This window comes from Brienomyrus brachyistius, chromosome 10, assembly GCF_023856365.1.
Source record: "Brienomyrus brachyistius isolate T26 chromosome 10, BBRACH_0.4, whole genome shotgun sequence".
In the NCBI taxonomy this organism is placed as follows: domain Eukaryota; kingdom Metazoa; phylum Chordata; class Actinopteri; order Osteoglossiformes; family Mormyridae; genus Brienomyrus; species Brienomyrus brachyistius.
This window is the reverse complement of record NC_064542.1, coordinates 27,228,764-27,243,835: the sequence shown is the minus strand read 5'-3', so window position 1 is coordinate 27,243,835 and position 15,072 is coordinate 27,228,764. Positions and strand designations below refer to the sequence as shown.

Genomic DNA, 15,072 nt, shown 5'->3' with positions numbered 1-15,072 from the left:
AGAGTGGAAAAATGTACCACCACCTGACGTTTAATCTTCCATGCATGTATTTTACTAGGTCGGATCTTAGCTATGAATAAATAGTTTCGTGATTAACCGATTTCGTTTCAATCCGTAATACTTTAAAATTAGATTTGATTCTGAAAATCAAATGTACAGACACCTAAGAACTACACGTTAAAATGGTTATCTCAAAATTTTATGGCAAATCACCATGTACATGTGTAACACACACATACACACACCCAATTACCTGGAAAATCGGAACTAAAATCCATAATACGCCTTAATATAACAGGCATTATATTATGATATTAGACAGTACAGTAGATTCCCGTCCGGACCTGCGGGGATGGGAGAGGGGGGATGCGGGCGGAGTGAGAGAGCGAGCGTGGGGGAGCTCTCGTGACGTCACACGCCGCGCTGGCTCGCCGTAGAGAAAGTTTCGTGGCCCCCTCCTCCTTTTCTCAACTCTACTGTTGTTTTTGTTGTTTGGGTAAAAGTTTGCTTGTGTGAATGTGCGCCTCTGCGATTTTCTCGATCCCTTCGGCAAAGGGAGGATCATTTCGCTTATTCGGAAAGATCGCTTAATTTTCTTTCCCGGGGCAGCAAAGGAAGCGAGAATACGAGCACGAACGCATTTTAACCGGTCATTGTCTGGCTGAAGCGGACCGATCGCGTCTGCCCCCCCCTCCCCATCCTCTCGTATAGGTCTGCGGGACAGAGGAAAAAGGGACCTGGCGCAATGGCGGAGACCAAAATAATATACCACATCGACGAGGAGGAGACGCCGTACTTGGTCAAGATTCCCGTCCCTGCGGAAAAAATCACGCTGCTGGACTTCAAACAGGTCCTGAACAAGCCCAACTACAAATTCTTCTTCAAATCCATGGATCAGGATTTCGGGTGAGTTGAGCGCGGTCCCGGCTTCGGGATACTGATGTACCGTCTCTGCCTTCCGGATCGATGCAGGATCTCTGGATACAACGTGAAAGCATCAATTAAACAGCCAACGGATCCCTTAGGGCTGACGGGTAGAACGAGAAACTATGTAACTATTTGCATTATCATAAAATACTATGTATAGTAGTAATATTTGACGCACCGCCTATATTAATGAAAATAGCAAATATACTTTAAAAAATAATTTCTGCTGATCCTGTAGATTGTAGCATTGTTTGATGGCTGCAGGACAAGCCGTACTAATGTAATCGCTCCATCTTGCTAATTTACTTTTTTTTTGGTCTGGGAGGGGAATCGCACGCGTTATGACTTCCAGGAATTATTGTAAGCGTTAAATAACACAAGTTGTTGGACGTTGTATATGACGGGCAGCCGGGAGGGGGGGGGGGGGACGGTTTATTCCCCTTTTTGCAAGACGTGGGGTATCTTACGCATCCATTCAGTCGTAGACCGGGATTTGTAACCCGATTTGTTGTCGTTATTAGGACATTTACCTTCGTGCACCTCTTTAAAAAAAAGAAAGAAAATTAAAAGCACACTGAAATACAACTAATAAGACATGCAAACATTTAGGGTACGTGATACAACCTGTGCATTGTTCCGCCTAACTGAAACAATCTGAAATTAAACCACTCAAACACGTCAAAAATCAAATGAAAGAATGTCACAGGGTTCTGTTCACAGACTATTTGTTCGGTCCTTTCATCCTCCGAAGTTTCTCCTCGGCCTCCTCCTCATGCCAAGCTTTCATAGGAGCTCACTGCCCTTAACGTTGCCTCTTTCCTCCTTCCTTCCTTCCTTTCTTCTCCATCTCCAGAAGGTTTTCTTCAGGGAGCTTGTAACCGTAGCCGCTCCCCCTGCTTTCGCTGCCTTTCTGGGCGTCGGTGCGAGACTCGGGGTCCGTCCTTGTGCTTTATTCATATCCCCCTGTAAATCATACCTTCCTGTTTCTGGTTTACTCTCAGGCTAAATTTGAACCGCAGAGGCGTCCTTACTGTGCAGTTTTGACCGCCTCCACTGTAATCTATCGGAGTGGAATTGATATGATTTTATGCTGCAACATGCCTCCTGCAAACCCCCCCCTATTCAGGAGAGGAGTATTATGTCCCTTATGTTGCAAACCTACGGGATACGATAAATCTGGCCTTGTTCTAAATCCTCATTGTAAGCCTGTCCAATGTAAACGCTCTGTCTACGAGGTCAAGGAAGATGGGGGGCTTTGCTGGCAAAGTTTCAGTAGAGCTTAAATCCGTGCCTGGCACTGGGGTCTTTGCTGGGAATCGGCCGTTTCAATGAACCGCGTCTAGAAACGCCTCAAAAGCAGCTATCAAGAGACACAGCGTGTAAGCAAAAGTGTTTGAGAGCTACTCGCTTCTCACGCTAAATCTGTTAACTGTGAGTTAACTGTGAGTTAGGGGCCATTAGCGCCGAGCCATTGGGTCTGCTGCTTCGTACGGCTTCTTGGACTCCTAAAGTTTAGGCAGGGAAGAAACATTTTGCCAAAGAAGAACATTAATATATCAGAGGAGGGTCCCCCCCCACCCCCCAAGTGTGGACTGTTGCTGCCCTGAACAGCGTCTAAGGATTGAGAGGAGCAGATTAAACAACTTAATATCTGTTTGAGGTGGTTTTCTTAGGCTCTGCCAGAATGTCAGTGTGTTTCCTCAGTCTGGAGACAGCTGTCAGATGAACTGTGTGAGGGTGAGAGAGATTCGTGGGGGGCGGGATTGGAGGGGGGCCATTTGCTGGATGTCTGGGGCACAGTCAACAGGAAGGATGGGGGGCTGGGAAGCCGGTTTGGGAAAAAAAAAGCGCATGTCTCCAAGGGTGGTGGGGGGTGTTTAGAGAGAAGCGGCTGTGGTCAGGAGTGGGGGGGGGGGGGCGCCGTGGGCTCCCCATTTAGCACAGGAGTCGCTCTGCCTTGGGCGTCAGTAAGAACGTGTTACTGGTTGCGCTGGGCTTTGTGCTGTCGAGGGGCGTAGCCTCTGTGTGACAAACAGACAATGCGGCAGCATGTTGCGCTGTGACCAGAGAGGGGGCTTGTATTATAAGTCTGGGGGGGTTAATATTAAGACTGTTTTACAGGACGAAAGTGAGAGCAGAGTGCCAGGGTGAACAAACAGTAGCACACCATTGTGCTGTTATCATCGTTTGCTTGGACTATTTTTCCTGACACACATTCAGTGAGACAAAATCTGAAGATGTTGGTGGGGGGGGAGGGGGGGTGGGCAGGCCAACAGAGGCACATCTTTTGTGTGCCTGTAATAATTGGCAGGCTGTGGCAGGTAGGACCAGCCTGCCGGTAGCCGAAGGGGAAGGAGGGCGAAGAACCACCAGAGTCGGACGGAGAGGCGCTGTTATTCTGTCCGAGCTTTAGCCGAACCAAATGCAGATAGGTGTGTGTGTGTGTGTCTGTGTGTGTGTGTCTGTGTGTGTGTGTCTGTGTGTGTGTGTGTGTGTCTGTGTGTGTGTGTGTGTCTATGTGCAGGGGGGGGGGGCATGTGATGTGTTACATCAAAAACATTATGATGGAAAAAAAACTGTTTATCTTATGTGTGAGCACTTTTTTCCAGCCCCAAAAGGGAAAATTGAATTTTATAAAAAATCCTCAAGTGCAACTGAAAAACTAAAAATGCCAGAAGACGTCTTTTGCTTACTTATGGTTAGGGTTAGGGTTAGGGTTAGGGTTAGGGCCGGCAGGGGTCAAGGATCTCATAGCTGGGATTAGGGTATTTCCCATTGAAATGAATGGAGAGTCCCCACAAAGATAGATACCTAATCTGTGTGTGTCTGTGTGTGTGTGACTCCTAAGGGCTCTCTTTACCATAAGATGCCGGGTAAAAATGAGCAGCGTCTAACTATGAGCCGCAGTCGCCGATGGGAAAGCCAGCTGCAGCCGCCTGACGCTCCCGGCCGGAGCCAAAATGGCCCCTATAGGAATCCAGTAGCTCTCCAGCCATTCAGTCGAACAATTGGAAGGGGAGCGTAGAGGCGTTTCCGACGCAGCGGGGCTCCGCAAGACGAGCAGCTGTTTTACTTTAAGGCTGAAATGTCTCTCTCTCTCTTTCTCTTGTTGTTGTTGTTCCTCCTACCTCGGCTGACTTTATGGCTCAGGCTTCGGCCCAGTCGCCTCCATCTCCGCTCTACCACCCCTCCCCTTCGTTTTTGCTGTCCAAGGCCTCTCCATCTTCTCTTTCTCCATAATTTCTACATCTTTTCAACCCTGTCTGACTGATCTCTTCCCTGTTATTTTTCCTTATCTGCTGCTCCATCTTCTCTCTATCTATTTTGCCTTTTTCCTCGGTCTCGCTATCTTCTTTCCATTGATGTTGTATTTCTTGATGACCTTTTCTGTCTTTTTGGCCCTGTGTTTCACAGATCTCTCCTTCCCTGTAATTTTTCTTACCTAACCTCCAACTTCTCTCCATACATGCGGTCCTTCTCACTGACCTCATCTCTGTGACCCTTTTGCATATTTGACTGGTCCTACTATCCAAATCGGCCGCTGTGTGCCTCAGCGGATTAGGATGCCGTGCTTGTGGTCAGCAGGCTGTTGGTTCAAATCCCGGGGACACCAGAGTGATTTCACCATTGGCCCTTTGAGTGAGGCCCTTAACTCCACAGACTCACTTTCAGCAACGTATTTTCTCAAAAATGTTAAGTAGTTGTGTTTTCCACAGTAAAAATGTCTCTATCTCTGATCTTTCTGCCATATTTCTGCCTTCCTGTGCCATGAGCTGATCTCAGTCCACCTCACTGTGTGTTTCCACAGGGTGGTAAAGGAGGAGGTCTCCGATGACTCTGCGAAGTTGCCTTGTTTCAACGGGAGAGTGGTGTCCTGGGTAAGGGAGTGCATATGGGATCCTGCCTAATGACGTAGTTGCATGAAGGTGGCCAGATCAGGTCCTGTGGAAGTCGAAGCTCTGGTGCAACCGAAAAAAGTTCTTGTAACCCACACTGTTCTAGAAAATCCATAATATATCCAGCTGTACACTGAGAAATAGACAGTAAGAATGCACATTAATTAGGGTTTAAAGCAGTTAAATATGTGTAGTATCACAGAGGTGTGGAGGGCAGTCCCCCCCCCCCCCCGAGTTGTGATTTATTGGGTCCTGAGGCTAAACCAGTTGTAAATGTTAAAGCATCACTTACTCTTTGATTTTCCCACCTAGAGTCACACACCTGGGGGTCTGTATCACTTAGCAGAATTTCTTGCCGAGTCGGATAACTTGTCAGATTTAAGGTAGTCTAGGCTAAAAGGTGAATGAAGATAATGTCCATTTAAACTGGGATACCTTAAATCTGACAAGTTATCTGGCTAAGCAAGAAATCCGGCTTTATGTTACAGGCCCCTGATGCATCAAGTGCACGTTATGGGCTTTTGGGTCATTTCTAAAGGACATCAGCAGCTATATTCACAGTGTGTATCATCAGCTAGGATTAATGGATATAATACAGCCAAGTGTTGGGGGGGGGATTGCTGTGATGGGGACTAGAGGGGGGGCCCTGATTGTGGGGTTGTTAGTTATAAAGGTTTCAGTTTTGTTTTGTGTTTTGTAATGTTTTGGGTGTGGATCAATCATTTACTTAAATCATAAAAAAACTTCAAAGATTAACCCATTAACCCAATGATTAAATGCAGACACTTTTTCCCACAAAATCATTTGTCAAGACACTGAAACTGAAAATGATACAATGTAGCTGAAAAATGGAAAGAAACCCGTGTAAAGCGGGGAATGCTGAGAAATATAGGCAGGCTTAGTTATGCAGGAGGGCCCCTTTTAGCGCAGCGGTGCCCCTGAGTAAATCCAAACGGCGCCTCGATCCGATGACGCTCGCTGTGTAGTGAGGCAGATTCTCAGCTAAATCCCGCTTCTGGCTTCTGGCCCCCGATAGGCTGTCTGACAGGTTACCGTCGTGCTCCGCGCTACATAAAGAGCGACATTGGACTCCGTAAACAAAAGGCGGGGAGGGAGGGACAGGGGGCCGGTCAGTGGAATTGTGGGAAGGAAACCCGACACCGCGGTTTGTGTGACATGTGACAAAAGACAGCCAGGTTAACATGTGGGTCAGGGGTTATTGTTAAAGGTGATTTATGGCAGTGTTTTTATATTACAGCTTATTTGCCAGTGTCTAGTCCTTTTTTTTTTTAAAGAAATAGTGCACTTAAAAGAGAGTGAGGTCAATTACTGTGGTAAGTTGTACGTTCGAACACAAAATTTTGGGAGGTGGGTGGAGTTGGTGACCTATCCTGCGCGGAAGGTTCCGGATAAAAGGCGTTGTGCATGTGTTCGGCGGTCCCTACCCTCTAATAGCCAGTAGTGATTTGTCTGCCATTGTTCACTGACTCTGGAAAGCATCCTGTTGCTATGGGGTACCACTGATGCTTCAATGGACACGGCAGATTATTCTGGAAGTTTACTTCATTCTGTGGTACTGACACGTGTGTGACTCTGCATTCCCCCACCACCCTGTCTGTATCTCTGTGCCCCCCCCCTACTCCCCAATGCAGCTGGTGTCCTCAGATGGTCCCAACCCAGAACCCCCTGCTGCCGTCCCAGCCCCGCCGATGGAGGTGCGACCCCCTCCATCTCCGCCACCCCCACCCTTGCCCCCTCCACCTGCTGAGAGGGTCAGTGGCATCGGGGACTCCAGGCCTCCATCTTTCCAGTAAGGAATGCCCCTCATAGCCTTGACCCAGCTGGCTTCGTGTGACTGGGAGCCATATGCACGCTGATTCATTAGTTAATGTATCGACACCTTATATTCTCATACTGGCAGGAGAGGCTGTGCATTTGTTTAATCAGGACTGTAAATGTACAGTAATTGGTCATTTCTGGAATATATTTCTGTGCTGACTAAGGCAGATGTTCAGGGTGACGGATACGGATCTGGGAAGACTGGAGGAGTGTTACTTCCAAGAAAAGGAGCGTTTTTCAAGCTTTTTCATCATAGCTTCATAGTCAGATAAAACTGTAATTCTAAATTATAATTCTACTAAGTCAGTGTTTTGTTGGGTTTTTTTTGCACAAAACTGTATGGTGATAAACGTTTCTGTCAGGCACTGACCTGACCAGCCCTGCGCACAGACGGTGGTGGATATCTGCCCTTGTAATATCAAACAAAGTAACTTTATAGTCTGAGGTGGGGGGGGGCGGAGAGTTTAGCATATTAGTTCAGCCTCCCCAGAGTAAATTGTGACCCAACACCCTACCCCCCCCCCCCCCCCCACCTGCAGCCCCAATGCACCGCCCAGCGTGGACACCCTGGATGATCACACGGACACGGACTCGCTGGTGTCCTGCCGTAGGCAGCGGCCGCGGCACAGGGAGAGCCAGGACCCACACGGTGAGGGGGGTGGTGAGCCCTGACGCGATACGACATTCAGCCCCAAGTCCTGGCTGACTTTCTCAAGCTGAGAACAGTGACCTGATCCTCCTCCGTCTAGGGATTGGTAGACACAGGGCGGCTCGAACCTCCCTAACATCCGTTTATGCTCATATCGTTTGCCCCCCCCCCCCCAGGGCCGAGGATGAATGGGCAGAGCCGCCTGGAGCGCCACCTGGCGGGCTATGAGAGTGCCAGCACACTCATGAGCAGCGAGCTGGACGCCACCAGCTTCTGCGACTCGGAGGATGACGACACCATGAGCAGGTGAGACGCTGGCGGAGCCTGGGATTGCCGTCGCTACTTAAGGAGACGATTGTTTATCAGTAGTAATATTTAGGTAACTTCTAATGTTTGCGATTAGAAAGATCAGAAAAGTTCGTTGTTGCCCGCAGGTTCAGCAGCACCACAGAGCAGAGCACAGCCTCCCGACTCCTGAAGCGACATCGTCGACGTAGGAAACAGCGCCCCCCCAGGCTGGAGAGGGTACTGCACCTGTCAACAGTAGCGAGGGGTTTAGTGGGTGCGGCTGGCAGCAGCTTCGGGATGGAAGCGGGGCATAGGGGGACGGGCTGGGTTCACCCGTTTTATTAATGGAAGCATAAGTCGCACGTGGGAGTGGTCTGATTCCTGGTTCGAGGCAGTGATTGGCTACAATGTGAGGCGTAACCCTTATGTCCCGCCTTCCAGGCCTCCTCGTTCAGCAGTGTGACAGACTCCACCATGTCCCTCAACATCATCACTGTCACCCTCAACATGGGTGAGTTGTGCTTTACTGTTCCCTCTGCTCACTTTCCTCCTCCATCCTCCTCCACCCAATTAATTGCTTTTTTTTGGTCTTATTTTCCCATCACCACCCACCTCCTGATTTAAAATACATTCTATTCTATCGAATGGTCATTTTAATTATAATTGGGTTGAGCAGTGTTCTCTGACAGACAGCCCGTCAGCATTGGATAGTGTTCGATAAGCTTCAGTGACGATCGGCCCGCTAACAGACTTCCTCGCTCCGTTAACTGTGGGCTTTTTTCCGTACGAACAGAGAAATACAACTTCCTGGGCATCAGCATTGTGGGCCAGAGCAACGAGCGAGGAGACGGGGGCATCTACATCGGCTCCATCATGAAGGGCGGAGCAGTGGCGGCCGATGGGCGCATCGAACCGGGGGACATGCTGCTGCAGGTACCCGCGTGAGAGACAGGGGGCACTAAAGGCTTTCAGGGGTGCTTAATTAATGACTGAAGGTTCATATGCCTGAGCTACCTGAATATGTAACAAACCCACCTTGCTAAGATGACGTCTCCATCAAGGTGAACGACATCAACTTCGAGAACATGAGTAACGATGATGCGGTCAGGGTCCTGAGGGAGATCGTGCACAAGCCGGGGTGAGTCTCGCGCTCGCACACGCCCGCGCACGGCTGACGCCTGTCACCTCATAAATACCCCATTCCGGTCTGTCTCCTTCTTCCAGGCCCATCATCCTCACGGTGGCCAAATGCTGGGATCCGTCCCCTCAGGGCTACTTCACGCTCCCGCGCAGTAAGTCCCACTGCCCCCCCGTCCCTGTGCTCGCTGTCTCACTCCTCTCAGACGATGCCGCTGTCTGCCTCCATCCAGACGAGCCGATCCGGCCCATCGACCCGGCAGCCTGGGTCAGTCACTCGGTAGCTCTGACGGGGACCTACCCCGCTTATCCTGCCAGCTCCGCCCTCAGCTCCGTCACCTCTGGCTCCTCCATCACCGAGACCGAGCGTGAGTCTTCGTGATGTCACGCCTCATGCTTGCTGCCTGTCTGCCTCCCCACGCCTCCCTCCCGCCAATATTTAATATCCAAAGTACCCCTTGAGGTGGAGTGTAACCCCCCCCCCCATATCTCCCGACCCCACCCACCAGGCTTTACTGACTTCAACCTGTCCCTGCACTCGGACATGGCGTCGGTGGCCAAGGCGATGGCATCGCCCGAGTCCGGCCTGGAGGTCAGGGACCGCATGTGGCTGAAGATCACCATCCCCAACGCCTTCCTGGGTGAGGGACCGGCCACTGCAAGCGGGGGTTGGGGGGGGGGGTATCGGCAGGATGTCGGTGAACCTGAGCAGACTGGCTTTCGGAGTCGGACGACGGGGGCGCAGTGTGGCCCAGTGGGTTGGGATGCAGCTCCTGTGTTCAGGTCACTGGTTGAAATTCCAGGGTCGTCGGAGTGATTCCACTGAGCAAAGCCCTTAACCCCCCCCCAGTTGCTTTCGGGGGTGTCTGAGCCTGCTTTCTCCATGGGACGTCACTTTGGATTAAAGTGTCTGCTGAATGAATAGAATGTAAATGTCAAGGAGAGATGGATAGATATACAGATCATTATATTGTTAATCTCAAAGGAAACTGCAGATTTACTGTAGATGAAAAAACAAATTTAGAGTGTAAAGACGCATTTTGACATTCGCAGACGGTAACAATAAATAACAGATGACAAGCTTTAACGGTGCAAAGAATGCCAGAATGTGGAGTATTACACCGAAAGCCAGTCTCTGTACTTCAGTTCAGGTGTAATATAATTTCGCCATTTAATTTCCATCTCTCCTTCACGTCTCGCTGTCCCCAGGCTCGGACGTGGTTGAGTGGCTGTTCCACCACGTTGAGGGCTTCCAGGACCGGCGCGAGGCACGCAAGTACGCCAGTAACCTGCTGAAGGCCGGCTTCATCCGCCACACCGTCAACAAGATCACCTTCTCCGAGCAGTGCTACTACATATTTGGGGACCTGAGTGACTGTGAGAACTGTGAGTGGCCAAATATGGATCGGAAGGGCGGGGATAGGATAATGAGCTGCAGTGAGGGTTTATGGGTGGTGCTGTGGCTTCACACCTCTAGGGTTGTGGTTTCATCTCCTGCTCCTAGCCTTTGCTGCTGTTCTTCCTGCATTGTGAGGGTTTCCTCTAGATACTTATTTCCTCTTATGGTTAGATAAATCTGAGTCAGTAATTGACAGAAATTTTCATATCTCAAAGGTACACTTGTGATGTTTCTAGTGTTCCAACAAGAAAACCCTCTTGAGAGCGAGGCTCTGGTTCGGTGCCATGGGGGGGGGGGGGGGCATATTCCTTTAATATACATTTTTTCATCCATCCATCTTCTAACGGCTCCTGTACAGGTTCACAGACAATCTATCTTGAAGGGGGGGGGAAACAGGGATAATGTAGTTAATCCTGAATTAAGCAATATTTAGGATACAAAAAAAATGTGTACACTGTCTGCCACCTCACCAAACATGTCCTTCCCCCCAGACATGGCAAATCTCACCTTGAATGATAACGACGGCTCCAGTGGGGCATCGGATCAGGACACCTTGACTCCCCTGCCCCTGCCAGGGGCAACGCCCTGGCCCCTGCTGCACTCCTTCCCATACCAGTACCCCCACCCCTACTCCAGCCAGCCTCCGGCCTACCACGAGCTGTCCAGCTACAGCTATGGACCCGGCAGCGCAGGAAGCCAGCACAGCGAAGGTGAGGGGGGGGCTGGGTTCCAGGCCGTCATGCCATCCCGCGCATCCCACTCCCGTGTCCTTGTTGCTTGGTACTAGCTTGGCCAGTGGTGTCATTTGATCATCTGTAGGTGCATCTCCTCCTTCCAGAAAGCTGAGCTCATGTGCCTTTCCCTTCTTGTAGGGAGTCGGAGCAGCGGCTCAACGCGGAGCGAGGGCGATAGGCGGCGGGGTAAAGGAGGCAGCTCAGGAGGAGGTACCCGGGAGGAGAAATCGCCGGGAGGCGGGGCAGACTCGCGCTCCGGCAGTGGCAGCGAATCGGAGTACTCCACCCGCAGCAGCCTGAGGCGTGACCACGGCTCTGCCACGCCCAGCGAGCACAGCCACCTGAGCCAGCGCTCGCACCCCCGCGCCCCACCCCCACACATGCCCTACCCGCCCGGGATCCCCCTCCCCTACAACCCCATGATGGTCATGATGGTCCCACAGCACCCCCTGCCTGCGGTCGGCCCCCCTCACCCCCAGCACCCTGCTGGTCCTCCGGGCCAGGTCCTGACACCCTCCACGACCCCGGGGGGGCCACCTGGGGCCCCTCCCACCCGCGATCTGGGCTCCGTGCCCCCCGAGCTCACAGCCTCCCGGCAGTCCTTCCATCTAGCCATGGGAAACCCCAGCGAGTTCTTTGTGGATGTGATGTAATGGTGTGTGTGTGTGTGTGTGTGTGTGTGTGTGTGTGTGTGTGTGTGTGTGTGTCTGTATAAGGTGGTTGACAGAGCAGGGTACCCAGTAGTCTCACTAGGTGATCATCCACAGAGCCGGAAGCAATTGAGGTTGACCCACCTCTGCTGTGGGTGTCTGGATGCCCCCATGTCCGTCGTGGTCGGACTGTGCCTGAAACATAACAAATACACGACTCTGCCCCCCCCTCCCCCCAACAGCAATGAATATGTTAGAATATTGGATAGACAGATATATTTCTGATAAAGTCCTCAAGAATGACGTTTGTTTGGTTCCCCTCTGGTGTTTTGCGGGCCAGGTAATAAATAGCATAATAGCATTTCAGCACCCCCCCCCCCCCCCAAAAAAAAAGACAAAAATTATGCCCGCAATGAAATGTGGTCATTTATGTTGTTGAACTGACTGTTTTTCATATGGTGAAGTCTTTAAAAGGCTACATGTATTCGGTGAAGAGTAAAAATGCATTTCCGTCACAGCTGTGGTGTAACCAAGCCCAAGAAAGCGAAGTGAAACGGGTAGAAATGGCTGTATTTATCCTTTTTCAGGCAATCGCAGTACTGTATATGAATATTTGTTTTGAATACGACTTAGTCACCGCCGAGCCAAAACAATTAAACATAAATGTGAATTTTAATTTCATTTAATGCAGAAAGTAATATTTACCGTCCCTTTCATTACTGATCGCGATTTTTGAAAAGCCTGAATATTGGTTGTAAATATCCCATTTTTAAGCCTTTAAAGATAAACTGCACCAGAGTTTTAACGTTGAATTAGCACAGATACTGATGATAGATATGCACAGCTTTCGGTGTAATTTAAATGAACGATGGAAGATAACGGTCCACGGTACGTGGAACATACCAAAAAAGGTACTTTTGATTTTAGATGAAGTATAAAAAAATAACGACGAACCCATTAGATTTCCAAAGGATCCCTACCATTTCATGTGTTACATGATTGTTTCATGGGTGCTTTCATTAGAAGAGTACTTTGGGAGTGTGTGTTGCGAAGTATAACACAATGGTTTATGGCAACTTTGTCTTTATCACCATTTTCAATATTTGAAATAAATTTTTACTAATTTCACTTTCGTGTAATTTTTCTTACCTTCGGTGTTTGTCACAGAATCGTTACATCATTTTCGTTTATCTTTTCCATAAACATTTAAAATGACTCAACCTGAGCATTTGTTGTTGTTCTGACTCTGGTTCATTCAACTGTTCGGGGCACGTTTTCAAAAATAAGTATTTAGAACAGTTTTAAACGGTTTTAAAATGTTTTCACCATGCCTCCTGCCAATTACTTCCGGTATAGGCTCCGGACCCCCCGCGACCCAGTAGGATAAGCGGCTTGGAAAATAGATGGATGGATGGATGTTTTCACCACGAGCGAAAGGTGGTGCGAAACTACGATTCCCATAATTCAAGTAAACAGCACATGCGCGGACATTGCCGATTACTTTCTGTTTGACGTCGGTATGCTTTGGAGATGGGCGGAAAGACTGATTTGCTTTTCTATCACATTTGATCCAGTTCCACTATTGTTGGTATTGCCGATACCGGTATTCTAAAGCCTTTTGTGTTCATTAAATGGAAATAGGGGTGAACGATATTGGGGGGTGCGGAATCTTTGCAATGAATATTGCGTCACTTACTATATGAAACAAAAAAAATTACCCAGAATACACTATAGCCAGATAGAAGCTTTTATCTCCCAACAGTGTTTGTGAAATAAGTTGGTGGTGTTGTTGTGATTTGGGCCAACAGACACAGCATGGCTGACAAAATACAGGGGATATAAAAAGCGTACATACCCCTGTTAAAATGCCAGGCTTTTGTGATGCAAAAACATGAGACCCCACTAAATATTTTCTAACCTTTTCCCACCTTTAATGTGACCTATAGCCTGGAAAATTCAATTGAAAAACAAACAAATCTTTTGGGGGGGTATAAAAAAAAGCACAATAAGCTGGTTGCATAAGTGTGCACACCCTTCAACTAATACTTTGTTAAAGCACGTTTTGATTGACTGCAGCATTCGGTCTTTTTGGATGCACACCTGCCATCAATTAAAACGACTGACTAACCCCAAGTGATAGTCAGGGAGGCTGGCAGGAGGCCTACAGCAGCACTGAAGGAGCGACATGTATCCCTGAATTCAGACGCAGCTTATATATCAGCATCGATCCACACATCCTTAGTAAATGTTAATTGGCAAAAATCGGAATGGCCAACTCATTTCAGGAAAGCAGTCATTTGAAATACTGCGTGATCAAATTTTGTGTAGGTGAGGTGTTGCTTACAGGAAGAGCACAGAATAATGATGCGCATTATGTATAAATGATCGCAGAACTACGCTGATTTAAATGTGTCATTTTCGAGACCGGCATTCCTGTTGTATTGGCACAGATCTCCTCCAAGGGAACTTCTCTGTGTTAAGGTGCAGGCATGTATGTGAACTTTATTCTGCTCCAAACGAAACGCTCCTCACTTGTCTTAGGAGATCATGCACGTTTGTACAAGCTGCAGGATGGACGGCTTTACTTTCTTCTCTGTCCTGGTCTTCTTCTGTTTACATTTCCAGCTCTCATACCCATGGGATCGTACCTCCCCTGTCAGTCTACCTCTCCTGGGTAGCATCAGGCGATACAGCTGGTGATTTCTGAAAAGAAATCGCTCAGTCTGGTCAGAGTCCACCTCGTCTAAATCATCCAGTCAATTGGGGGCAGATTTTTAACTATTTTAAGAGACACCAAACTTATACATACCACACTGTCAGGAAAACGAGTACCAATTTGTACCTTTGCTTGTCACTGGGACTGTAGCCTCAAGGGTCTACTGCAGGTAAAGGCAGAGGGTCTAGCTGTAAGTAAATGTACCTTTTAGTTTAATTTAAGGTACAGAAATGGACTCTGAGGAACATTCCCAAGGTACAAACAGCAGTAATCTACCCCAAATGGTACAAAATATCCCTTAGAGTCCATTTCTGTCGCTTAAAAGGTTTTATTACCTGCAGGCCCCAGTGACAAGCAAAGGTACAAATTGGTATTTTTTTTCTCTGACGGTGCATATGAGCTTCATTTCTATCTATTTCCTTGCCCAACTGGTCCCTTTAAGTAACCATATATACTTTTCATTCGTAACTAAGCAGCAGCGGCCATTGGACATGCATAGTCAGTGGAGCTTTGGCTGGGTCATAAAACGAGACGAAGTAGGAGATGCCTGCATTCACATGGCCCTCAGTGGATCGAGATCCTTGCTTTTGATGGTCTTTACAGATATTCATGCTTGGCTGAAGCACATTTGCTTTAAAATGCTGGAATCTCCTGCCATCTTTACAGCACTACAGGCCTGATACAGTCGTCCTGCTGTTTAGTGGCTTCAGATGGAAAATAAATGGGCCGTCTGGGGCACTGACTGGAAGGAGATCTGACCCCCCGCTGTTAGGGCTCCACATCCCCGAGGTCCATCTCTTTGTTCTCTGTTACTTCCAGCTGTTCACCGAGTTAAGC

At 48.8% G+C, this 15,072-nt stretch overlaps 1 protein-coding gene across 1 annotated transcript; it reads left to right on the top strand.

The window, feature by feature from the left end:
* Positions 1 to 398: 398 nt before the first annotated feature.
* dvl2 (dishevelled segment polarity protein 2) lies at positions 399 to 12,647 on the top strand. Its single transcript, XM_049029639.1, has 15 exons — positions 399 to 906; positions 4,736 to 4,805; positions 6,476 to 6,633; positions 7,202 to 7,311; positions 7,488 to 7,617; positions 7,746 to 7,836; positions 8,041 to 8,110; positions 8,393 to 8,532; positions 8,661 to 8,737; positions 8,824 to 8,891; positions 8,970 to 9,104; positions 9,246 to 9,377; positions 9,946 to 10,122; positions 10,627 to 10,845; positions 11,008 to 12,647. Exons 1-15 carry the CDS (start codon positions 746 to 748, stop codon positions 11,520 to 11,522), a joined length of 2,253 nt encoding a protein of 750 aa, XP_048885596.1. The 5' UTR covers positions 399 to 745; the 3' UTR covers positions 11,523 to 12,647.
* Positions 12,648 to 15,072: the final 2,425 nt, after the last annotated feature.